Source organism: Molossus molossus, unplaced genomic scaffold, assembly GCF_014108415.1.
Source record: "Molossus molossus isolate mMolMol1 unplaced genomic scaffold, mMolMol1.p scaffold_m16_p_8, whole genome shotgun sequence".
NCBI classification, from domain to species: Eukaryota; Metazoa; Chordata; class Mammalia; order Chiroptera; family Molossidae; genus Molossus; species Molossus molossus.
In genome coordinates this window covers 63,930,118-63,957,745 of record NW_023425402.1, presented here as the reverse complement: position 1 = coordinate 63,957,745, position 27,628 = coordinate 63,930,118, and the positions used below count along the sequence as shown (strand labels likewise).

The 27,628-nt window shown below is 37.1% G+C and overlaps 1 protein-coding gene across 7 annotated transcripts in view; it reads right to left on the bottom strand.

Moving 5' to 3' along the window:
• RNGTT (RNA guanylyltransferase and 5'-phosphatase) overlaps positions 1-27,628 on the bottom strand; it is a 262,608-nt gene that overhangs the window by 8,438 nt on the left and 226,542 nt on the right. The window contains exon 17 of one of the 7 annotated variants that reach the window (XM_036248261.1): positions 8,347-8,384. The exons of the other annotated variants lie outside the window; for them this stretch is intronic. Within the exon in view, the coding sequence (XP_036104154.1) occupies positions 8,362-8,384 (23 nt within the window). The 3' untranslated portion in view covers positions 8,347-8,361. Of the gene's footprint in view, positions 1-8,346; positions 8,385-27,628 lie in introns of those variants that run through there. 7 annotated transcript variants of the gene reach the window in all.

The following is a 27,628-nucleotide window of genomic DNA, read 5'->3' as shown; positions in this document are numbered from 1 at the left end:
AACCTAAGCTTATCTTTGCAGTTTTCAAATCAAATGCCAGTCATGGTAATATTTTAATTCTGTCCTCATCTTTCTCAGCTAACAACTTTTCCTCACAATATGGTAGATTGCAATCATTTAACTTCATTAGCATTATTTGAAATGCTCTCATTTTTCTATCCACATATTCACTACCACCTAGAAATATGAAGAAAAACAAATTTTAAAAGATGCTTTCAATACACAGATTAGACAGTGCATGTCTTCATAAAAACTTTCAAATTGTATTCCTTTTCCCTTAATGAGTACCACACTAGATTGGACTATTTGCATTTTCAACAGGTCTAATACATTCAGTGGCTGTGGAACCAGACCTGCCCCAAACAGTGATGTTTCACTTAACAAACTTGTTCAATTAATTCTCAAATGTTCATTGTTCTAGTTTCAATTCCCCTTCAATTTTTCCAAGGATATACCTCCTTTTATTTTGATAAATTATTTATATTCAAGTACTAGGCAACTCATTCAGTTAGGTAACCCATTTCTATTAAGCCATATGTAGGCTCTAACAGAGGTTAAGTTTCTAAACATTTCAGTTTCCACTGTCTAACTTCTAAAATAGGCAAAGGAATTTCTAATTGACTGAGATACTGGAACAGTAGTAAGTCAAAGTGCCTGGCACATAGTAGCCAACCAGTAAACTTTGTAATTAAATATAAAACTAGGAAGTGAAACATTGCTTATTTTTTTTAAATACCTTACAAGGAAATTCACTAAAAAAAACCATGATGACATGAAAGGTACACTTTGGAAACATCTGTCAAGAAAATTGTATCTTATGCATTTTACATCCACAACATACAGTCTGCACTTTTACTGACTAGCAATTGTAACAAGTCTTTATCATTTGGCTTATTATTCTTATGTTCCTAGTTTCAGAACTGCTATAAATTATGTGTTACTCAATTTGACCACAACAATTAAGCGGTATTATTAACTGTGTATCTACTTGGGCATGCATTAACAATATGGAAAACAGAGCTTTCCAGAAAATGCATACACTTTCCACTATACTAACCTAAACTTATTTCCATGTTCAAGAACAGTACATTGTCCTTCATTGATCACACCAGTTATATTGCCAAGATAGACACACTGCAAGGTACTTATTTGGGTAGGTGGTAAATTATATTTAACTTATTAAAATAATACCTCCCATATGTGCACAAATTAGGACAGTTTTCACTAATAATCAGATGAAGAGAGTGATTGGCATACAGTGGAGGAGTTCAATTTTAGTATCCAAATTCTAATTTATTACTATGACAATAATCATCCCGAGCCTATTACATATTGTTTATTAAAACAGGACCCCATTAGGATTTCTATAATAAACTCTCGTTATCCTAGTTTGAGTTAATAAGAACTTGAAAATAGTAAGAATAAAATACTTATAAATCAGAATTTCACATCTGTATCTATAATTACATTGCACTGGTGACATTTTATGTTGTTTTAAAAAAGAAGAGCAATAGATAGTGTATTATTTTATATTGAAAAATATTTTTTTATGTGCATATTTTATTGATTACCACACTTTTTATACTATTTGAATCTATCAACGATCTGGGGTTGCAATAGTCAGATGAAACTGAATCTAATACCTCTGAAGATTTTAAATTAGCAGCTCAATGATAATACCTGGAATGAAGGGCCCAATGCAAAGGCAAGTAGAATCACAGTTGCTCCGCTCTGCACTGTTTTTACAGAATACTTTTTGTAACCTAGGTGCTGGGCAAACTACCAAGTCACAAAAGACAACCATCAATCAGTGTTGGCTAACTCACCTGTGTGGATCCTGAGAAAGAAAAGACCTACTAAAAAAGGCTCCTGGTGGCTAACAGGGCTTAAATTTAAAAAACAAAACAAAACAAAAAACCCAGCCTAGTAGCCCTTTCTATAAAGGGGCTTTTCATGCAAACTGTGCTTCAGGGAGAAGCCTGCACTGAACTGCCCACCTGCACTGTTTCTGCCATCTGATTCAGCACTTATAAAGGAGTTCCTGGAATCCTTTTTCAACCAATAGGACTGAAGCTTTCCCCATCCAATGGGAGCTGCCCAGCTATATCCCCCCCCCATCAGCTTCTTCACTGACCAATCAGAGCGAGTTGCTCCTTTCTGACCAATCAGGACAGTGCCTTTTGGACCAATCAAACTGTGAAAATTTGGAGTCTTCATTTGCATGAAGATGAACCAATCAGGTACTAGGGGTGGGGAGTTCTGTCTATATAAGTCAACTCCCTTTGGCTCTGGGAGTGCACTTTCCCTTTCCACCAAAGACTGTGTTTCCCTGGCTGGAGCTGAAACACTGATGATGTCTCACTGAATCAGAGTAGAGGAAACCAGCAATGAACTAAGTAGAGGTATCTAGCTCAGTGATTTTCAACTTTTTTCATCTCATGACACACATAAACTAATTACTAAAATTCTGTAGCACACCAAAAAAAGAAAGAAAAAAAAAAGTCAATCTGACCAAAAAAAATATATATATATATATATATTTTTATTGTTGTGTAGGCTGTTGTCACTTTTTTGATAATCTATGGGAAAAGAGGTCAGTGTCCCTGACTAAATAGTCAGGTATTGCATCTTTTTAAAACTCCTAAGGCACAATGGTTGAAAATTGCTGGTCTAGCTGGAGAGGGGCCTGTCCCCAGGGCCACCTCACATCCCTGCTGTTTTCACAGCCATGCTGTATCACAATTCAGAGGTTTTGCACTGAATACAGCTTCCTTCTTCATTGCACCCCCAACTGGGGATTCCTGCTGGTGCTGAATTGATGCCAATAACCATTGAAGGGACACCTACACAGAGTAGGCAAAAATGCATTTCTATTTCCAGTGGTGGGACAGAAGTCTCTAGAACGTATGCCCTTGCTCTGTGCCAGCTGTTTTCTTATCAAGAGCTCATCTTTCTTTTAGAGAAACTGTACATAGGCTTGAGGGGAGGAGGATTTCTCTAAACTAATTTGCTCTGGAGACATTCTCAAATAATATCCTTAGAATTGAAAAGTCACCAGTAAATTTTTTTTTAACTTTCAACTTTGAAATACTTTTAGATTTATAGAAAAGTTGTAAAGGTAGCATAGAAAGTTCCAGTATCCCAGTTACCTTTAATGCTCATATTTTACATATCATGGTACATTTATCAACTCTAAGAAATTAATACTGGTACAACAGAATTAACTAAACTACAGACTTTATTCAGACTTTATCAGTTTTTCCACTAATGTCTTTATTTGTTCAAGCACCAATCCAGGAAACTTGATTGCATTTAGTTGCCAGATCTCCATGTTCTCTTCTGCTCTGTGACAGTTTTTTAGACTTTCCTTGACACTTTTGGAGAGTACTAATAATATATTTTGTAGGATATTCCTCAATTTGGGGTTTTCTGATGTTTTCTTATGATTAGACTGAGGTTATGAATTTTGGGGAGAAATGAGAGGCAAAGTGCCCTGCTCACTGCCTTGCTCTCTGCATACTATCTGAGGTATATGATATCAACATGGTTTATTACGGGTGACATGCACCCTGGCCACTTTGTGAAGATGGTATCCACCAGGTTTCGGTGCTGTGAAGTTACTATTCTTCACCTTTCCATACTCTGCTGGTTAGTTACAAGTCACCACGTCCAGCCTCATTCAACAAAAAGGGAAGTAAACTCCACTTCCTGAACGGAAAGGTATCAAAGAATTTGTAGATATTTACTAAAACTACCACAAACATTAATAATTTTATGGACAGAGAGATTTCAAGGCTATACAAACATCCTGTTTCTCCTTGAACTTTCACTCATTAATTTGAGCATTCATCCGTGAATCGTGCCTGCAGCAATCATTACTGTGGTGTTCTAATGGAATAGTCTCCTTTCTCCATTCCTTCTACATTTATTATCTAGACTTCCTGTAAGGAACATTTGTCTCTTCTCCCTCATTTGTTTATTTGCTTAATTATATCAGTATAGACTCATGGGTATTTATTTTTTTCCTTTAGTTTAAAACGTAACACTATTGTCATCTATTTTGTTACTCAAATTGTTCCAGTTGTGGCTACTGGGAACTCTCTCAGGTTGACTCCTGTGTCCTGTTAATTTGCTTCCACTTTTACTTACAAAATGTATTTTTAGCATTTACTTCTGGCAATACAGCTATACTAAGAAAGTATTGCCACTACTTGTTTTAATTGGAATTTAAAATTATTTTTTGAGATTAAGAGAGGGAAGGAGAGAGAGAGAGAGAGAGAGAGAGAGAGAGAGAGACTGACTGTGTTAATGAAACTCTAAAGATGAGTATGTTTGTAGTAAGGTTTCTACCCCATCTTTTGTTAACTGTTCTCTGGAGCTAAGCTAGATTGGCCATTTTTTTCTTTTCTGAAGTTATAACTTTACTTTTTTGACAATTCAAGTTCTACCTCTATAGTGTGACAGAAGATAAAGTTAAGAAACACATTCGCCCTGGCCAGTTTGGCTCAGCGGTTAGAGCATCGGCCCATGGACTGGAGAGTCCCGGGTTCGGTTCCCGCTAAGGGCATGTACCTTGGTTGCAATTTGTCCCTGGCCCCGGTTGGGGTCATGTGGGTGGCCACCAGTCCATGTGTCTCTTTCACGTCGATGTTTCTATCTCTCTCTCTCTTCCTCCCTTTCTCCCTCCCGCTCTAGCTGAAGATAAATGCAAAGAAGTCCTCGGGTGAGGATAAAAAAAAAAAAAAAAAAAAGAAAGAAAGAAAAGAAATACATCTCAAGCAGATGAACTCAAAAATCTTATTTTCATATAAATAGCTTCAATTTCTAGTACTTACAAAGCAGAGAAAATAAAACAAGTGAATTAGAAATAAGATGGAATTATAAAGTTTCCTTATGGTATAAGAATAATACAAACAGCTTAAGTCTTATTAGATAAATAATCTTTTGGAACTACTACATCATAATAGAGCCATGATATATTACTTTTAGAAAGTGCATCCAGTACTTTAGAAAGTACTGAAGTAGACTGTTGCCTTTTTTTAAAAAAATACGCGAGATTACACCTACCACTTACCAAAAAAGTTCCCCCACTAAAATCTATTTGCATTTGTGCCTCTATAATGAAGAACTACTGTGCAAATAACACATCTTGCATTTGCTAGGTTAGAAACATAGCAGTGAGGAGTCTCTATCTCATGTATGGAGTGGGTGGGTCTTCAAGCCCTCCAAGCAAATGTTCAACTAATGAAAGTAGCCAATAAGAAGAAAGCAGCTAAGCCCGGCTGGTGTGGGCTCAGTGGTTGAACATTGACCCATGCACCATGAGGTTGCTGGTTTGATTCCCAGTCAGGGCACATGCCCAAGTTGTGGGCCAAACCCCCGGTGGGGTTCATGCAGGAGGCAACCAATAGATGTTCTCTCTCATCAATGTTTCAATCTCTCCCTCTCCCTTCCTCTCTCTCTAAAAATCAGAAAAAAAAAAAAAAAAAAAGCAGCTAAAACTGTCTTATTTATCCTAAAACTCTTTAAAGACAAGTCATAACTTCTGAATATGAAATACCCATTAAGCTATAGGTTATTACTGTCTAATAAAATCAGTTAGTCATAATTATTCAAAATATAATAAATCTTCATATAAAATAACTAGATAACACAACATGTTAGTAATAGTTATCAGTGATGATAGAATTAGGAATGACTTATTTTCTTCTTTGAAGAAAATACAGCGTTTTGCTGTATTTTCTAAACTTAACTTTAAAAATTTTAGTAATTAAATATTCCTAACATAAACTATGTTCCATAAAAAATGATAAACATCAGGTTGGCTTTTAATGTAGAGGTACAAACAAAAAGAAGAGATAAACATTTAAATAGAAAACAAAAAGTCTTGGAAAAAGGGTCCAAGTCCACAGCTCACAAACTGTGCAGTGAGGCACCCAGGGCTGCAACACTCACAGAGGTACCGTGGGGTATTTTACATTTTTAGGGAAACACAGTAGTATGTGTTGGACACCATGTAAACTACTAGTTGGAGGGAGTTCCCAGTTTTGGTGGGATTCCTTTAGATGACATATCTTTGCAAAGCTTAGTATTGAGCTGTTATTGTGATAAAAACCAAGTATCACAAAAATCAGTGTGGAACAGTAAATGAGACTGGTGGTATAGGATTTGATCCCAAGGTTTGAGAAGTTATGCAGTCCTTAACATGTGCTAAATTGTTAGGACATAAACATAGGCTGATCCATCCGCTTCATAAATGGAACCTGTTAGGCATTTCTGCTGTGTCTGAGGCAAAATCAATCAAGTTTGACAACCTCTGACCTAAATTCTGTTCATTCATCTGTTCCCAGATCCTAGTCTCCAAGCACATAGCCTACTAGCACTCAGTAGAAACTATACAGAGTAGTGAACAACTCTGCTTGAGGTACAGAAAATAGAACTGGCACAGAATGAGAATTTCAAGTTAATTTAACTAGTTTGATCTAGATCAAATATGTACTAAAATATGTGCTCCTTACTGATCTCCCGTTATCGGTACAGTACCCAGTCCAGGGTAGATCCTCAGGGAGAATGTTTACTGAGTTCAAGAGAATCATGAACCTGTTTGTCAACACGTTTGCTTGTTGATGGCTGGTTAAGTAAAGTAAGCTAGTACTATCTCTAGTCTTTCTCTGCTTCCTTCCTCTTTTCCACCCTTTCCTTCCCCCTCAAATAAAACAAAAGGTTTAAATATCTTAAATATCCTCACTTTGTCATTTGAATGAACACAATGCATTTGTACTCCTATTTCTGATGCCTCAGGTGGAGGTGATGTCATGACTGGTCTTTGCTCTCACGGTATTAAAAGCAGTATATCCCCTTTGACAGTGAAGAACAAGTAGAGGATTTTGTGTCCTTACCCCTTTATTGGTCAGGGAATATCAACCATGTCTGGAACAGTATGATTCATCTTTATATAAGTAAATATTAATAACTTACTTATTGAGCACTTGGTATGTGTAAAGCACTATAAATTCATGATCTACACAGATAATCTAGTTTAATTTGCACCACAGTCTTATGAGATAAGAATTATTTGCTGCCCTTCGTTAGGCATGAAGACTAAAAGATTAGAGTAGTTAAATATCTCACCGAGAGTCACAGACCTAGACAATGAAAACAGCCAAGTCTCAAATAGGTATTCCTGTCCAATGTCAAAATGCCATTTCATATCCCACTAGCTATTACAGAGCCTGGTGCTCTGTGGACAATAAATATGGAATGAAACAAACAAGGTTACTTTCCTACCCAGATTTTGCCTGATATTGGGTATAGAAACCTCTGCATACATAAGCATAAAAAACAGTCATATGAAAACACAAAGGCATTGGACCTAATTCGGCCATAGTACTAAGCTGTAGAACAACTCTTTCTGCTACCTGACAAATACTGACAAGCCATGTGCCAGGCATAGGGTTGTAGACTGGTGATACAGACACAGTCCTTACCTTTCACAATGCATAGTCTAGTAATTAGTAAAGTAAACAATTACAAATTATGATAAGAGCTATGAAAAATATAGACTATATAATAGAGACTCATACTAAGGAAAAGATACCTAATGTAGTCTTGAAGAGGTGATATTAAGGTTGAGACTTACAGGATGATAAGAAGCTAGTTCATAGAAAGAAGGGAGGGAGGGAGGAAGAGAGGGAAGGAAAGGGGGAGGAAATAAACAGGAGAGAGTGAGGGAATACACACACTTCAAGCAGTGATTAACAGGATGTCTAAAGGCCTGAGGTGAAAATGTTCTTAAGATATTGCAGGAACCAAAAATGATGTTCTTTAGAAGCCTTTGAAAAGGGTCCTACATAAGCTTGAATCATTCTCAAACTCTTTCTATTATATCCTTTTATATCACATGTATAGAGTCTGTTTACTTGACATCTTTATTTGAATGTCAGAGATTTCTCAAACCCAACATGTTCAAAATTCAACTCATCATCTTCCCCCAAATCTATTTCTTCTCTTTTCTACCTCAATAAATGGTAACTCCATTCATCTAGTTTCTCATGAAAAAATCTTGGTGTCCAGCCTATCCTTTCCCCTTTTATTTTCCCTCATATTTAATTCATTTACCAGGACCACCTAGTTTCTCATGACAAAAACCTTGGTGTCTGGCTGATCCCTTTCCCTTTTATTTTCCCTCATATTCAATTCATTACCCGAGCTTACCAAGTCAACCTCCGAAATATATTCTGAATGTGTCTATTTGTCCCCTCTGGTACTGCCATTATCATAGTCCAAGCCACCACTGTCTCCCAGATTCCTGCAACAGCTTCCACACAAGTCTCTTCTACATTTTCCCATCCTATCAATTCTTTATAGTGTAGCCAGATTGGATTCTGAAATACATAGATCCAATCAAGTTAGTCCCTTGCTTAAAAGAAAAACAAGTAAAAGATATATAGGTTAGAAAAGAAGAAATCAGACTATCTCTAGTCACAGAAGACATGACTTCTTACATAGGGGCAATCTACAAAAATGCTCCTAGAACTAATAAGTTTAACAAGGTTGCAGTATACAAGGTTAATCATACTAAAACCAACTGTATGTTCTATATATTAACAATGAACAGTTGGAAATTTAAAAAGTATCACTTACAATAACATTCAAAAACATGAAATACTTAGGGAGAGATTAAAAAAAAAAAAACATATGCAGGATCTGTATGCTGACAACTACAAAACATAAATGAAAGCAGGAAATCAAAGAGAATCAAAATAAATAGAAAGATATACCATGCTCATGAACTGAAAGAGTCAATATTGTTAAGATGTAAATTCTGATCTATAGATTCAACATAATCATAAGCAAAATCCCAACAATCTGATTCTAAAATTTAAATGGAAAGAAAAAGTAGAACAGCCAAAACGAAAGAACAAAGTTGGAGAACTGACACTAACTGATTTCAAGATTTAGTAAATAAGACAGTGTAGTATTGGTGAGCAGAGAGATACATAGATCAGTGGAACAGAGCAGAGAGCCCAGAAGTAGATCCATAATCATTAGCCAATTAATATTTGACAAAGGTGAAAAGGCAATGCAATGGAGAAAGGATAGTCTTTTCAACAATGTGCTAGAACAATTGGATATACACATGCAAGATAATGGACCTTAACCCATACTGTTCACCTTACACAAAAATAAACTCAAAATGGAAAATACACCTAAACGTAGAATCTAAAACTATAAAATTTCTAGAAGAAAATCTTTGTAACACAGGGTGAGGCAACTAAAACACCACCAAAAATGTGATCCATAATTAAAAAGTTGATAAAGTTAAACAGCATCAAAATTTAAAACTTATGATCTGTTAAAGATATTAAGAGAATAAACAGATAAGACATAAATTAGGATAAAATATTTGCAAATCACCTATCTGACAAAGAACTTGTACCCAGAATATGTAAAGAACACTTTAAACTTAGTAACAGGAAAATAAAAAATACAGTTAAAAAATGGGCAAATGGCGCTGGCCAGTTTGGCTCAGTGGTTAGAGCGTCAGCCCATGGACCAGAGAGTCCTGGGTTCGGTTCCCGCTAAGGGCACGTACCTCAGTTGCAGTTTGTCCCCAGCCCTGGTTGGGGTCGTGTGGGTGGCAACCACTCCATGTGTCTCTCACACTGATGTGTCTCTTTTTCTCTTCCCCCCTATCTCCCTCCCGCTCTATCTGAAGATAAAGACAAAAATGTCCTCGGGTGAGGATTAAAAATTAAAAAAATAGAAATAAAAAATGGGCAAATGATCTCAACAGATACTTCACTAAGGAAGATATATGGATGGCAAACAAGCACATGAAAATATGCCCATTACATCATTACTCATTGAGAAAATGCAAATTAAAATTACAATGAGATACTACCGTACATCTATTAGAATGTCTAAAATAAAATAAAAATATTGACAAGATCAAGTACTGACAATAATACCAAGCAATGAACTCTTAGACATTGCTGGTGGGAATGTAGAATGGTGTAACTACTTTGGAAGACAGTTTGGCAGTTCCTTTATAAATTTAAACATGCACTTACCATAAGAGTATGGTAAGAGCAACCTCACTCTTAGGTTTTTACCCAAGAGAAATGAAAATATGTTCACAGAAAAACCTGAATATAAATGTTTATAGTAGTTTTATTCATAATTTATTCACCCCAAATTGGAAACAACTCAAATGCCCTTCAATCGGTGAAGACACATTTTGGTAGAGACATACAATGGAATACTTAACCAGCAACAAGAACTATAGATAAATGCAATAACATGGATGAACTGCAAATGTAGTAGGCTAAGTTAAAGCAGCTAGATTTGAACAGCTTTAGAGTATGTGATTCCATGAAGATGGCATCCTGGAAAAGGCAAAATTATAGGAATAGAAAACACATCAGTGGTTGCAGAGTTTAGGAGTGGAAGGAATGGTTGATCACAAAGTGATGTCATGTGGAATTTTCTGAGGTAACAGAATTGCACTATATCTTGATTCTAGTGGTAGCTATATGCCTGGATGCATTTGTCTAAACTCATTGAACTAACTGTATACCAAAAGGAGTGAATTTGTGGTATGTAAATTTTAAAAGGTGAATTAAAATAAAAAAAGAGAAACAAGAAAAATATCAAGGACTTCCGGTCAAGATGGCGGCGTAGGTAAACGCGGTACCGCGTCCTCCCACAACCACATCAAAGTTACAACTAAACTTCAGAACAACTATCATTCAGAACTGCCCGAAATCAAGCTGAGTGGAAGTCCTACAACTACAGAATTAAAGCAGCAGCCACATCGAGACTGGTAGGAGGGGCGGAGGCGGAGGCGGAAGGGCAGAGGCGGAGGGGCGGAGGCGGAGGCGGAGGCGGAGGGGCGGATGCGGTCGGGCTGGTCCCACACCCAAGTGTGGCAGATAAAAATCAGGAGGACACCTCGGCTGGGAAGGTCCTCTCTGAGGACTGAGTGGTCCCTGTCCCACACCAGGTGCCCGGCTCAGGGTTCCAGTGCTAGGAAGGGAAGTCCCCATCACTTCTGGCTGGAAAAACCAGCAGGAACTGAGGCTCAGAGAGGCTGATGCAGCTGAGCCCCAGGCAGCTTCTTAAAGGGCCCGTGCACAGACTTATCAGACTCACTCCCTCTAAGCTTGGAGGGGAGTCAGCTCGAGGGGCGCCAGAGACATACAGGGAAGAGCTGAGCTGTTTGGCACTGGAGCGAGGGCTGGAGAGGGGGTTTTCTCCAGGACAAACATGCTGTCAGAGGCCTTTGTTTCTTTGGTGAGCCCTTCCCTGGGGCGGCAGACAGTCACCATATCTGAGACTCCAGCAACCTGGCTCACACTGGTTGCCCCGCCCTGGTGATTCCCTGAGGCCCCGCCCGGGCAGCCAAAATGAGGAGACAAAGAAACAGGTCCCAAATGAAAGAACAGAATAAAACCCCAGGAATAGAACCAAGATTACTCTATCCTGCAAGGCTGTCATTTAGAATTGATGGCCATATAAAGATTTTTCCAGACAAGAAAAAGCTAAAGGAGTTCATCACTGTTATTATATGAAATGTTGAAGGGTCTTTTTGAAGAAAAAGATAAAATATATGAACAAACAAAATGGCAATGAATACATATATATCGACAATTGAATCTACAAACAAAATGAACAGGCACAACAGAAACAATCTCATAGATACAGAGAACATTTTGTTGGTTGCCAGATGGGAAGAGGGATGGGGGAAAGGGTGAAAAAGGTGAAGGGATTAAGAAGAACAAATTGGTTGCTAGACTGACAAACCTCAAAGAGAAGGGGGTTGGGGGGGTGGGAGGAAATAAACCAAAGAACTTATATGCATAACCAATGGACACAGACAACAGTGTGGGAAAAGGCGGGAGGGGGGTGGGAGTGGGGAGGAGGGTGTCAATGGGGGAAAAAATGAGGTACATCTGTAATATATTCAACAATAAAGATAAAAAAAAAAAGAGAAAAATATCAGTATAAAAATGTAAATCCAATCATGTCCTCCCATCTTCAAGAGCTTCCCATTACAAAGCACTAAATGGTATAGCCCTGCTTATCTTTCTAGCTCATATAAATTGTCTTAGAACATCTATACCTTTCCTTTACATTACTTATCATTATTTGTAAACACATATTTATTTAATATACATGTCAACTAAAATGGTCAGTAATTACTGAATCCTTACTAGGTGTTGAGTGCTGTTCTAAGTGCTTTACATGGATTAACTTATTTAATCCTCACAACAACCCTAGGAAGTATCTCCATTTTTACAGAGAAGCAGAGGCACAAATTAGTTAAGTAATCTGATTAGGGCCTCATAGCTAGTTAAGTGGCAATATCCTTGCTAGGTTTTCTAATACAGTATGTAATTTAATCTGTATGAGACTCCAATAAGATTTCCAAATGTGGAAACTGAGGCTCAGAGAGTTTAAGTACCTTGAATAAGGATACAGAGCTAATTTGTTTAGGTATCACAATTCAAATTCTAGGCCTTTGTGAATGAAAAAAAACAAACAAAACAAAACTGTGGTCTCTTTTTCCCTAAGAATCTAGGCTCTAAATTGAAAAAATATAAAAGCAGGCAGAAGTAGATTACACGTGTGGATGCTTTTATTTCTTAAGTAATAAACTGTAATTTAAGTAATTATTTCCAAGGATTACATTCCACTTGGGAGAGTCAGTGGGTGGAAGATGAAGTGATGTGTGATGGATGAAGGGCAGAAGGGCATAACACACTGGGGCTTGAAGCACAGTGTCTATCAAGTTTCTTCTTCACTTTCCAAATACACACCACTCTGACCTGCATCATCTCTGCTATTTGCTATTCTAGCTGCAGCACAAACCACAAATCATAGCAAATTGCAGAATTTCTCAATCATTAAGGATTTACAATAGGTTAATTTTAAAATGGGCTGCACTTCACAGCTGCAAAGCTTTTGTCTGATTTCTAGACCAAATGAGAAGTCATTATTGGATTGAACGATCTTTCCATGGACATGACTTGCAAAAGGAAAAGGCCACGTGCACAAAACAGGTAGCTCTCCCAGGTAAGGTAAGGTAATGGTAATGGCTTACAAAATAGACTGTCAAACGATGGCACCATGTATCGCTCCCTGTTTAGTACTGGGCATGATGAGAATCATAAGCAGATCATGAATTCAGTGCATGCTTGGGATAACAAAAATGACACACAACCAAGGAAAGCTTTACAACCCGTCATTAACATGGGGAGGAGGTTAATGTGCAACATGCATGGTCTAACGCTTGTTTTTCTTTCTAAATGGTTTTAAGTGTGATGACAGACTTACCTGATGTTGCTTGCTTTTTAAGACATCTTTGCCACAACCAATGCAATTAAATAAATCATAAAGTTTATCAGTCAGATTGAATTTGATAATCTACCTACTTCTGGCAGTAACAAACTCTTATCTTAAAATCATTTTAATGATCATTAAATGGCCAGCTTAATGAAGTTCACAATATAATATAATCTAATGTTTGAACTCAGCAATTCATTAAGATATCAATGCATAGTTCAAATGTACCTGAATGAGTCCTTCATTTACTTTCCAAGGACTTGCTAACAATCTGAGTCCAATGTTAATTTTTTTATTACTTTAGCATGTGTCCAATTATATATAACTTTATCTCTTTCCTCTCACCCTTTTTAAACCCAACTATTCAACTATGCCCCTTTTAGAGACCTCAAGAAAACTATCCTCTAGGATAGATCTACATGGCATGTGATAATAAACCAAATGCTACAATAATAAGTAAAGATTTCTTTCCTCTTCTGCCTACCACTTAGAATACCAACAAAAATGGTGTAGTTCTTCCCTTTTGACCTCTACGAGATGATTCAGTTTGCTGCAGCAGTACTAAAAGGCACCAAAGCCCACAGACCCACTCACTTTTGAATCATTAGCTATGGGTACACAGAACTCCTTGGTTTAGTGATAAAGCTCTTCTGGTGACTAGGACCCAACTGAGCTAACAAAGCTTCCCAGGATTCTTTTCTTACAAGTGTGTACTGCAGGTCAATGCAGGCTCCCCTGCCATCTCCTAACCACAGCACCAGTAAGCTGCCCTGGTATGTCCAGTCAGCCATGTAGTTATGCTTTTACTCTTTGCCATGCACAGTGCATTCTATTTTTACATATGCTTTCTCAACAACTCTATTTCTTCTCCTTTGAGGAAGAAATTCTGGAGTTATTGACAAAGGCATTACATAAATACAGAGTGATAATAACACTGCTCAGAACCCTAGGAGATTCTATTTTGTGTTTCCATTGAATGACATTCACAGTGGGATTTATTTAAATCTGCCTCATCAGCTCCAGGTATTGGGGCTATCAAAACCATTCAGATGTTGAAAGTTTGAAAATTATAATAATAAATGACCTGCATTGTTTCACACTCTCTAAATACCTTCCTCCAAAAAAGTTTCTCTTTCCCAAACACATGGCAATTACCTTTCATATAATCCAGTATTTGGGAGCTGACAGAAAACTTGGAGCTCATCAGATTCAAACACTTCTACTCTGAAATATTCAAGTAGTAAAGTACATCACTTGTTATCTTTATGTGTGAACATTCATGCATTGAGGAGTATAAAACCAGGGGCATAACAGCAAATTCATTATTTTGGTAACTCAAAACTAACTCCATGTTTTACCCAAGATATTTATTTTTATCAGAGATACTTACTTTTAGAATTATTGACTGAGATTTTTTTTCCCCTTCAAGGGGAAGGGAGGGAAGAGAACTAACATTTATTAACTACCTGCTACGGAGCCAGCACTGTGTGGGGCACTTTTATATACATTATGCTTTTTATAATGATGAGAAAATCAGGATCAAACTATTTAATTCTTTCAAGGCTGTTTCTGGATCTAGAGCTCTACTGCCTCTTGGTAATACATAGGAAATTCAACATACTAGAGGAAAAGAAAATTTTTATTATTGTTCACTCCTAATCCAGAAATTCCTAATAGTTAAAACCAAAGCACTAATAGAGTATCCTTTGTAGTCACCATAAACTAAGAGAGACATGTGGACTCTAGCAGGGCACATTAAGTTTAATGTAATATAATCTTCTAAAACAGAAATGATAAGAAATACAGGCTACATGTGAGAAAAACAGACAGACAAAAAACAAAAATAAAACCCCACCAGCTTGGTGCCATGGATTTGAAGAAAGAGGTCTGGAAAGAAGTTAGAAGGAACCAAGTGGGAGAAGTGGGTAGGGAGAAGACAAAGGAAGTTCTAAGTGTCCTAAGCTGGGTCTGTGAAATGGAGATAAAGAGCTTTTCAGTTGAGTAACATTCAACAAAGAAAGATTCCAGTGATAATGAGAGCTGTTTAATTTTTCAGTAGGCTCTAGTAATTTATAATTCTTTCTTGTCCTGGCAAGTGGTTTATCTGCTTTTATTTCCAAACTTGAAAAAAAAGGGAAGGGTTCTTTACAAAGAAGTATGCATGTATGTAACATGCAAAGAAATACTGGCTATCATCTAAAGATTTCTACATTCAAAAGTATCTGATTGTCCAATATTTGAGAGATCAGAATTGTCACAATTCCCAACTCCTAAAGATTTCATTGGAAACCAGATTATATTTCTCATTTAGTTTCCTCCCTCACTCACTACCCACACTCCCTTAAGTTACTGTCCTGTATCTGGTGAGGATGATGGTAATGTCTCCTAGTGTGAATAAAAAACAAAAATCAAAATTATATGGGCAAATAAATACCCATATCTTTAGATGTTCACCACTCAGTTGCTCTTATCAAGCCTTCAGAGTCTATTCTGAATAAGGTAGCTGTGGTTACCTATAGTGCTAAACTACTTGGAATTAAGTCTGAGGATAAATAAGGTAGGTGGCTTTACATCTTTTCTCTAAAAAGTATCTAGCATGATCTTGATGCTTAATAAAAACTATGTATCAGGTAAGTGGTATGTTTGGCAGGAATATTTTTAAGTCATAGGTATTTTATGAGACATTCGCACACTTGTGTGCCTCCTTCTAACGTTTAAAAGTCAGCTCAATTCCATAACTATCAGAAATCACTGCGTGAGTCTTTGAAGAGTGCTCCTCCTACCAATGCCATGCTGTCTGTGCCTTGGCCAACTTTGAAGCCAGTACACCTGCAACCCTGAGCTCTGCAGCTTCCACTGCAGTGGACTGGTGAACTAGCAACACACTTGCCACATGGGGGTCTGCTCTAGCCAAATAACAATGTAGGAAGGATGTTTTTTGGAAGGTTTATTTAAAACTGGAGAACACTATGGAGTGTTGGAAAGTAAGCTGAGAACACTATGGCATCTGCTTTGTTTGCCAGCTGCCACAGAAGACCTGGTGATCACCTCCCGGTACTGTTCTGTGCCCAGATGCTACAAATTATCCCTGCTTTAACTGTCTTGCCACCACACTTCAGATGTTACCACTATCATTTCCATTTTTGCTTTCGGAATATTCCAGGAACAACAGTCCTTTGAATCCTACCATCTAATTGGTGCTAAATTTACATGTAGTCATGCTTCCCCAACTCTGGTGTTAAATGGATATTCTGGTCCTTTTCTGCCCTTAGGAAAAGGAAAGCTGCGTAGTCTCACTGCAGAGCCTGCGGATGGCAGAGCAAACAGCTGGATTTAACCCCAAATTAAATCATGATATATGAACTCCAAGTTACACAGGCTGGCAATGGTTTGGCAAATTAGAGGAAGTGGCAGAGGGAACATTTAATCTGGCATGAAAGAAGGAAAAGTAGCTCATTCTTAGTTGTATTTCCTTTTGCTGGTTTTGTTTTTTATAGACTTGTTTTTTTTTTAGCTTAAATAACTTTTTAGAAACCAAAACCCAACAGTGAGACAATTATGTTGATAATGCCAAGAAATTTGTTTGCTTTGTTAAATTGAGCACTTCAATTGAACATACATTTGTGATCACAAGTAATGCCTATTCTTATATCCATTTTGAATGTTTACTTTATTACAGCTTATTATAAATGTGAGTCTGAAATGCAGCACCATGGCTGCTCAATTTCCAGGCCACAATTTTATGATAATCATATGAAATGTATTCATGTGTCAATAGAACTGCCTAACAATGCTCAAATGGGGTTGCTCGCAGCTCTCCATTTCTGAAGGCTGCACAGTTCTATGCTCCATAACATTAAAAAACTGCTGCAAGCAGAACTCTTTATGTGAGAATTTTAACTTAGTTTATAACCTGTACTATTCTGCTACACTTCCTCAATTTAATTGCTACTATCTCAGAATACAGGTGAGCTCCCACAAGAAAACTAACCCTAAATATCCAAACATATGAATGGAATAAATGAGTTCATCACTTTTATTTTTATGGCTGGATTTATCTTTTTTAGGCAGCCTTCAAGTACCAGAGGGAAATGAGACTGGAGAATCCCGCTATGCTTGATGTTTCCTACTGCACGTGTAGATACCTGGAAAATACCTTCTGTCACCCTGGCACCTCTCAACAGAGTAAGCAAACACAGATGCAGATCCAATAACAGAAAATAGATAATTCGTCTAGAGGTGCCCCTAGCTCTTAAGTATTGGTTTCTCTGTAGCTCTCATGAGGAGGCTGCCCTGGCAGGCAAACCCACTCACTCATCTCTTCTATAGGCCCTTTGGCACAACATGCTGGCAGAGTAAAGCTGCTGTTTGATTTAATAATTTCAGGTGACATTTTCCCTGGAGAACTAAGCCCATTTTGTCAACTGAAATATCACATGGTATCTTGTTTTAGAGCATAATTCCTTCCTCTTACCTTAGATGGTAAGCTCCTTGAACAAAAAAAACAAGAGCCCTTGTTTTGTTCACTGCCACATCCCACTGAACACATAATAGGTGCTCAATAAATATGTGTTGGGGGAAAAAAAGGTTTGGTGAACATCACACAAAGAAATTATGAGAATGACATCAGATTTCAAAACATTCCAGCCACTATTAAATGACTGTCATCCCCTGGACTGACCATGCTTTCTTGCTCCACGCCTTTGTACTTATTCTTCCCTCTGAATGGCAGGCACATCATCTTCTCTTCCCCTCTGTCTAGCCACTTCTCTTTACCAGACTCACTTTCTCTGGGAGGTCCTCTCTAATTCAAATTCTTGTGCTTCTTTGAGACACTCTCAAAATGTCTTACCTTATTGTTCCCTTATCTTACGAAGATGGCCTACTGAATTGTCTCCAGCTTGACAATAAAGCTCAATCAAGATGAACTTTAATACAGTGTGTAGCACACAGCATTAAAATGAAAATGTTCACATGCATATACAAAAAGGTTATATACTTTGGGCTTGAAAACCAAACAAAAACAGAATAAGCCCACTCCAATTACACAGTCAATATGGGTAATTAGTAGTTGAATCAACCATAGCTTTCTGAGTAGAAGTCCCTTTAAAACATGCTGCCACATAGAACAAGGCTCCTCCTACCTTTGTGAATGTGGGTATGATTTCTAGTCAGAGTAAATAGGATGTTTGCAACTGGGGAGAAGTGAAGGGGAAAACAAGGAGATCAAGAAAGCAAGTAAACCATCTACTAAGCATTTTTAGGTCAGATGGGAAATGAACATACAAAATAGCTAAGGCATGCTACTACATCATATTCATTATAAACCATGCATTTTTCTCCTTCCTAAAATATGAAAAATAATGACTCATCCACCCAGCATTTATCAATATTGTCCATAGTAAGAAAAAGATAAATGTGTCACTCCCTTTTGCATCAAATGTCCAAGTAGGAGAAGCACTATAAATATGCAAAATTTTAATAAGTAATTCATTTACACAGTTCCACTGATAAGAACTCAGAAGTCTTTATAAACATTAATCCTTCACTTTCCTGTGAGATAGTTGTGCAAAATTCCTATTTTAAACAGTGATTTAGGACCCTGTAAATAAAAAGAATATATAATAGGTTTCTACTCTTCTGTCTGCCACTCTAAAATGAGCCTACATTTCTTTCTTAAACAATTTTCCATGTATTTTCCATAAGACAAATCTTAAAAAATATCTCCATCAAAATTTCCCACCAAATCTGCAAACGGAAGAACTGGCAAGCTGTCCCAAGAAATATGACTTGCCAAATCGGCTCAAAGGGTCCTAATAAAAACATGCACTAGGACTGCACAAAGCTGAAAGGCTATAGTCCCAGACACACGACATGCCACTGAGAGTCTGCCCTGTGTGTACAAAGGGGTGGCCTCAAGTCTCTAATAATTTATCACTTTATTAATGATCCAACAGATGATTTAATGAATAGCCTACTAATAAGATGTAAATTCAAATTTGGAGGTTCTTTTGAATACCCATTAGGGAAAATAATATAACAAGACAATTTTAGAGGAGGTATTTTTGGGAAAAAAAATTGCAGAAAATAAAACATAACTTGGAAAAATATAAAAGATGAACTCCTGATAAATATTTAATATGTATGGGAAATGGAAAGGCTATAATCACCATGGAGAAAGATGACAGTAGACAAATGATCAGAACAAGAATTAAAATGAGACATTCCATTATACTACATATTATTGTTATTATTAATAGTTCTTACCCTTTTTAAAAGGAAGGGGGAGCACATATTACTATAGCAAGAGTAGAATTTGAGTAAAGACAATTAAAGGAAGAAAAAATATATTATTGATGGATATAGAACTGGGGTTAAGTTTGAGTAGTAGTTTGCTGGGCTTGTTCTTTTTTCCATCTTTTCTCTCTATATTCACCCAGAAAACTACAAAATGCCTAGATAAGTAACAGAGAAGAAATAAACACAGAAACAATAAATTCCTTTTTATTTGTTTTTTTTGTGTTTGGGGGATGAATGCACTTACAAGTATATCTGTATGTATATGATGCAACTGTATATAATGTATACATATTTTTTTTCACATTCTAAATACCAAATCCAGAGCTTGTAGAAGCATGTAGGAAGTACACAGAGGGATACATAAAACCTTTCCATTGAGGTTAGGATAGGAACAGAAAGCTTGTCTTTCATTTTTGAACCTCCCAAGGCCTAGAAGGATGAACCAACCCTCAATGCACACATACATATACAACTGCCTGTGTGGTCAGAAAATGACAGACTCAGGAACAGACTCCTACATTCCTGATGATCAGTTCTGCAGTCTTTCCTCTATGTCATACTGTTCAACATATACTTTAATTCAGCATTTGGATGTATGTGATTATTTTTATTTATAGCCTCCAGATCTATCCATTTAGGACTTGTGGTTTCTAAAATTGCATCGCAAATTCAACTCTCCTGCTCTTTGGTACAGAAATTGGGCACATTCTACTTTTTTAGAAGATATAGTTCATGTATACAATAAATATTTCTTCAGCTCATATTATTGTTCAGTCATATTCTGATGAATCAAAAAAGTCTCTTCTACTACTACCTGGGAGGAGGCAGGTAGAAGTATATTTGTCTCAGAAAGAAACCAATCACAATTCTTTTAAGGGCAGGGCCATCTCTGCCCTGCCAAATGAGGAGGAAGGCCTCATCTGACCTCTGTCTCTGATATATATACATTTGTTGAATATCTTGGAGTGAATCCAGTCTTTTAGGAAAGCCAGTATGGTTGTAGCCTCTGATAGACCTAAGTTATTCTTAATTCTGCTCTATGAGAAAGGCTATTTTAGAGTAGTTTCAATTTATTATTGCTAATGAATATATCACCCTTTGGTAAACTAGATCAAATTTAAGAGGAGGAGGAGATGTAGGTTATAATGAAGTCACAGACAGTATTTACAAAACTCAGACAACTAGGCATTGAAGGTTGTTCAAATTTACTTTCCTCCGACTCCAAAGACCTTACCCATATAATCTGAATAAAATTCTCAAAGCATTTACTATTTTGACTCTGAATATTTTCACCTTTGTTTTATATTATAAATCCTTAAAAGTCAAATAATCATAAATGATTGTATTTTTTTTATTTGGTTAAAAAAATAAAACCAGAAAGGATCTTGGACATGATTAAAAAATAAAAAAATTACATTTTTAATTTAAAAAACAAAACACTGTTTTAAGACAAAGATGAGAACCTCAAATCTACACCCAACATATCTTGTTCCCACATCCCACACTGCTTTCTTTTTACTACTTTGCATATAATTACATGGCATACAATTTGAAGACAATTCATTATAGTATCTTCCTTATTTGCTAGATTATTGAGACAATTTAGGAAAGAATACTACAAGAGAATATAAAAAACATTGGAGTAGGTATAACTAGATTAAAATCCGGACTCATGTGCTTTTAACACATGTGCACTGCGCTCCACACTCCACAGTCGGCAGGCTCTACGCTACACTGCTCTATGCTATGCAGTCTTTAAGCTATGTAACCTGGAGCACAAGGATGGGATCTGCCAGATGGTTGCTGTTGGGACTTAATGCATTAATCTATGTAAACCATTTGCTACACATCGGGGGGAGGGCAACTCTGTTAGTCTGCTTTCTTGGTTTTTTCCTGGGGTTATTCTGCACTGAATTTATGTAGACAATTATGATAATGAATTACGTTTATAAACAGAAGAATTTTTCTCCCATTCCATTTCCTTCAACTGCCATTTTAAACAAGAAAATAAAACAAAGTAAAATGAAGAAACTAAACCCTATGTGGTTCATTTTTATTCAATATATGCTTCAACATAAAACTATTAATGGTAGTAAATGAAGGCAAATGATAGACTATTTGGTTTATTTTCATTCTATTCTTTTTCAATCTAAATCGGTAAAGTCTGGCCTAGCTGGTGTGACTCAGTGACTACACACTGAGAGGTCCTGGTCTGATTCCTGGTCAGGGCATATGCCAGGGGTGCGGGCTCATACTCCAGTAGGGGGCATGCAGGAGGCAGTCAATTGATGTTTCCCTCTCACATTGATGTGTCTATCTCTCCCTCTTAAAAAAATAAAGAAATTAATAAAACTTACTTTATTTTATTTATTTATTTATTTATTTTATCCTCACCTGAGGCTTTTATTTATCTTCAGATAGAGTGGGAGGGAGAGAAAGGGAGAGACAGAGAAACATTGATGTGAGAGGGACACATTGATTGCCTCCAGCATGACCCCGACCAGGGCTGTGGACAAACCAAAACCAAGGTACAGGTCCTTGGCTGAACTTGAACCCACAACCCATTGGTCTGCAAGTCGATGCTCTACCACTGAGCCAAACCAGCAAGGACAATAAAAACATATTTTAAAATACATAAAAGATAAATTAGAAAAGGCTGGCTTTTCCATGAGGTTATTTTATACATTAAAACCAAAGTAAAACCAGGCTTTGAAACAGAATACCTTGGGCTCAAAAGGTCTCCTTAAGTTGGAACTCTGTCATAGACATGAACTCCTAATCACAGCATCACAGCACACCTACACATACAGGTGCATCAAGTTTTAGGGAGACCAAGTCCCTTATAACAAATATTTTTTAAAATGTGATTTTAGTTATTTGCTCACTTAGTTTCTTATATCACAATTTCTCGTATGAAAAAAAAAATGTAAAAAAAAAGTACATCTGAAGATCCTAATGATCTGAATCCCAAGGTGATAAAAGAATAAGGCCTTTATTTGTAATGGCTTATTAAATGCCTTGGGGGAGGGTGGTGAGGTAGAAGGAAACATCATTTTTAAAAATGACCTTTATAAGCCTAGTATTGGGGTAAGTGCTTTATCCACACTGTTTATACAAATTATACACTTTTTCTAAGAAGCAGATATTGTCATTCCCATTTTACAGGTAAGAAACAAGGTATATCCACTATGGTACATAGTTGGATAAGAATCCCACTAGGTTTGTCTAGTTCTAAAGTCTGTCCTAAGGTCCAAGGATTAGTTTACTTTTCAAGTGAATGGCAAATCATCCTCATACATTTTAATAGATTCATGAAAAAATTTCCATAAAGATTTCTAAAAACTAATTATAAAAGTTAATCCCACACGCCATAAAGGGCATAAACATGGCTCACACACCAGCCTGCCACATTTCTCACAATTAAATCTAAGCCAAAAAAAAAAAAAAGCACAAAAAACAAAACAAGCTAAAAAACTGAAGGGTTTTATTCTTTTGAATAAGACATACTTTTTCTCTCATCTGCCAAATTCCTTTATTGGTTACATAGCATGAGCAATTTTCTCACAGGAAACCTTGTATTTATAGCAAGTTAATTACTCTCTAGAAGTGATTGTCATATCTATGTGGATGGTTTCAGGATTTGATTTTGTCAAAAGCTAGAAAATTAATTCATGCATCACCCCATACAAGCCTTATGTTTTAAGAGATTAAAAGCCACTGCAAAGACCTATTATCAGGAAATTTCTGAAGACTACCCTTAACTAAAAAATCCATCAATCTACTTTTTGGGGGGATGATATAACCTACAAGACAGTTTATTTGCTATGATAAATTCAATATTCCACCCAACTGTGAAGAAAATATCTGTTTATTAAAAAATAGTTTTATGTTTACAAGTTTAGACAAAAAACTTAAATCTTAATCATGAATGTACTGTATTCAAACAAAAACAAGAGATTCCAGCAAATAAAATGCTCACTAATTTTCTTTTCTTTTAGTAAATCACATATATAGGTATCATTGGCTCAGATGTTTACACTGGTTTCTACCAGTTCAGCAGAAACACTTCCCATCTTTACAGATGTTTTTAATACACATTTTCTCAAAGCTACAATATGCTCTTTGCTTCACAATAACTGTTTTCTCTCAAGATAAAAATATAAGCAACATTTGAAAACTTCAATTTATTGAAATATATAACTCTCTCTGAGCTCATTTTGTATCAGGATAAGTGAATGATGCTACTTTTGTTCCTGTCAAACAAACAAACAAAAAAAAACATTTAAAATGATTACCAATTTTGATTCTAACTCTTAATTTTTTCCAGTTGAGTATGGTAATACATTTTTTAAATGATGTCAAAAATGCCACTTTACTACAGCAAAATATTAAAAGAGACATTTGGTGGAATCAACATATGGTGCATCCCTGAAGAATACGGGGAACACTTTTTTTATTTTATAAAAGGCAACATCTATTTCTTAATCAATACTGAGTCTCCCTAAAGTGTGTGATATTATTATAAGAGAGGTCTCCAGCAGTTATAAGGCTTCTGTATAAGAAATCCTAAAAAGTTCAAGATGTTTCCAAGACTACAAGTTGGCATACAGAGCACCTACTATTCATATACTTCAGTCTGTGAGATACACACTCAGTTCAAACATGGATAGTTCCAGTGGCAAGTCAAGATATACAGAGGTAAAATTTTGGAAGGTAAGTAAGAAAACAGGCAAATAGAAGATTTCACAGGCAGTATATGAGTACTTGCAAAGTAGTGACACAAATCATACACCACTCCCAGAAAGGATTGCTCCTTCCCAGAAATTGGTTCACACCTCCTTTATGGGTATTTCTGCATTATTCTTTGCTTTTTTTCTGTTTGTATATATATCTTAAGTTCCTGGAAGGGAAAGATTTTATATTTTTATTTTTGAATCCCACCACAGTACTAAAAAGTATCTGGCACTTGGTACTTGTAATGTTTGAATACTTGAATAAATAAATGATTAATAATGATGATAAAGGTTATGAAGACAGCAGGCACAGTCAGAGCCAGGCACTGTTCTAAGTACTTCACATGCATTAGCTAATTTACTATTACTTTCTCTTGGTATCTCCATTTTACAAATGAGGAAACTGAGAACACAGAGAACAAATAGCTTGCCCCCACTATCTAACTCTTTCATGCCCTTCAATTTTTGGCCTAAGAAGTAGATGACTTCATTAGGAAGGTCTTCCTTGACCCATTAAACAAGGCTAGCTACTCTCGACAACCATCCAAATAACCCCTTCATTTTCCTTATCATTACACCCATCACTCCTAAAGAACTTAATCAGCAGAACTGTACATTATACAGTAAGCCCAATGAAGGCAGGGACTATCTCAGTCTTATTCACTACTCTAATCCCAGTCCCTATCAAAGTACTTGGCACATAATGGGGGCTTAATGAATATAAGTTTAATGACTGAATGATGCATAACATATGGCAGGTATTCCTTAAATGTTCATTTAAGAAATAAGTAACAAAAATGAATGCATCTGAAGTGATACTGAAATAATCAATTGCCCTGGCCAGTTTTGCTCAGCGGTTAGAGCATTGGTCCATGTACCAAAGGGTCTCGGGTTCGGTTCTGGTCAAGGGCACGTACTAGGATGTGGTTCAGTCCTCAGTCCTGGTCAGGATCGTGCGGAAAACAGCCAGACAATATGTCTCTCTTACATAAATGTATCTCTCTCTCTCTCTTTCTCCCTTCCTCCCTCCCTCTTTGTCTGAAAATAAATGGAAAAATATCCTCGGGTGAGGATAAAAAAAAAAAAAGAAGCAAGAAATAGTCAATGTAAACTGCCCAGTAGGCATTTGAAAATGCAAAACAGATTTAAGAGAAAAATGAGGATTAGAGGTAAAGATTTGAGAGTCATCTACAGACAACTACTCCAGAGTTTTGTTTTTTTTTATCCTCACCCGAGGATATTTTTCCATTTTTGTACAGATAGAGTGGGAGGGAGAGAGAGGAAGGGAGAGAGAGAGAGAAACATCGACGTGAAGGGACACATCGAGTGGCTGCCACCCGCACGACCAACCAGGGCCGGGGACAAACTGCAACCGAAGTACGTGCCCTTAGCGGGAACCGAACCCGGGTCTCTCCGGACCGCAGGCCTACGCTCTAACCGCTGAGCCAAACTGGCCAGGGCTCCAGAGTTATAAATAACCATGACACAGCTTTGACATGGCTGACCCATTTCTGAATACATATTAATTGTATATTCAGGAGAACTCAATGTCATATTTAAGTTGTAAGCCCACTCCTTAAAAAAAAAAAATTCAGAAAGGGTCCTCATTAATTATAAGATGAAACTACTCCTTAAAGGGTCATTAATTATAAGGAAGATGAAACCACTCCTTAAGAGTTTCCTCTTAATAGTAATATATTGCTTTTATGAGATTGCCTGGAATCTGCCATTCACATGTTTCTAGTTGGGTACAAGAGCTTATATTAAATCTACAGTGTGTTTTCCTGAAGATGATCCTGGTGAAGTTGCAGTATGCTGCCACCATAATTATACACCATAAGCACTCCAACATTAGAGGTGAGCTCTGTGTTGTAGGGACAGAACTAACCCCATCTTTTTTTTTTTTTTTTATCCTCACCCGAGGACATTTTTCCATTTTTTGTACAGATAGAGTGGGAGGGAGAGAGAGTGAGAAACATCGACGTGAAGGGACACATCGAGTGGCTGCCACCTGCACAACCAACCAGGGCCGGGGACAAACTGCAACCGAAGTACTACGTGCCCTTAGCGGGAACCGAACCCGGGTCTCGCGGACCGCAGGCCTACGCTCTAACCGCTGAGCCAAACTGGCCAGGGCCTAACCCCATCTTTTAAGACAAACTTAAAAGAGGAATATGGCCCTGGCCAGTGTTGCTCAGTGGTTACAGTGTTGGCTCTCAGAGGAAAGAGTCTCGGGTTTGATTCCAGTCAGGGGCATGTACCTTGGTTGCGGTTCAATCCCCAGCTCTGGTCAGGGTCATGCAGGAGGTAGCCAGTCGATGTCTCTGTCTCTCTCTTTCTCTCTCTTTCTCTCTCTCTCTCTCTCTCTCCCCCTCCCCCCGTCCCTCCCTCCTACACTATCTGAAGATAAAAGGAAAAAATATTCTCAGGTAAGGATTTAAAAAGAAAGAGGAATATGGATCATAAACCACACTGTACTGCAACTACTAGACAAAAGTGAAAACTCCTGTAAGGCACTGACAAAAACAGAACTGGTTCAGTCATTTTGCTCAAGAAACTGAAAGAAATGCATGTGCAAGTTAAATTGAAAAAAGCATTTTTAAGTTTCAAACCTGTTTTACATCACTTGGTATGGCCATGAGTAGCAGTGAGAGACATCAGCTACTACCACAATAAAGAAAGGGAGTTACCTTGAGTAAAGGCAGCAGGCTCATTGAAGAAAAGAAGCCACTGCAAATGAAAAACATTCTTCCTGAGCATAACTGCGGATGCTTTTTGCCTCTTGGGCTGTATTCACACATACTCAGCCCGAAAACAGAAACACATTCAAATATTTAGAATCACAAAAGCAATGTATGCAATTAAAATAAATAAAGGTTTAATCTGAAGGCCCTTTTAACAAACAAAAACACTACCACTGGTGTAGTACCGCCTTACAGAAAACACAAAGGAATTAGCATCCTCTCAGTATAAAAAAAAAGGGGAAGAAATGAAAAAAAAAAATAGGAACATAATGTTAGTGAATTATAGTCCTGTATTGTTCCAGGAGGATATAGCAACACCTTATGTTTCCTGGTCAAAGTGTACGGATATATGTAACTGGGTACAAATTAAGGCTACTGACTTCACATGCTTAGTTACCTGATTTTTCCTATGAATTTTGGCACTTCTTAAGTTATTGGCAGAAAACAGTAAATCTGAAGTAGCAAGAACGAAATTGACAGACTTTGACTTTGGAAAATGACAGC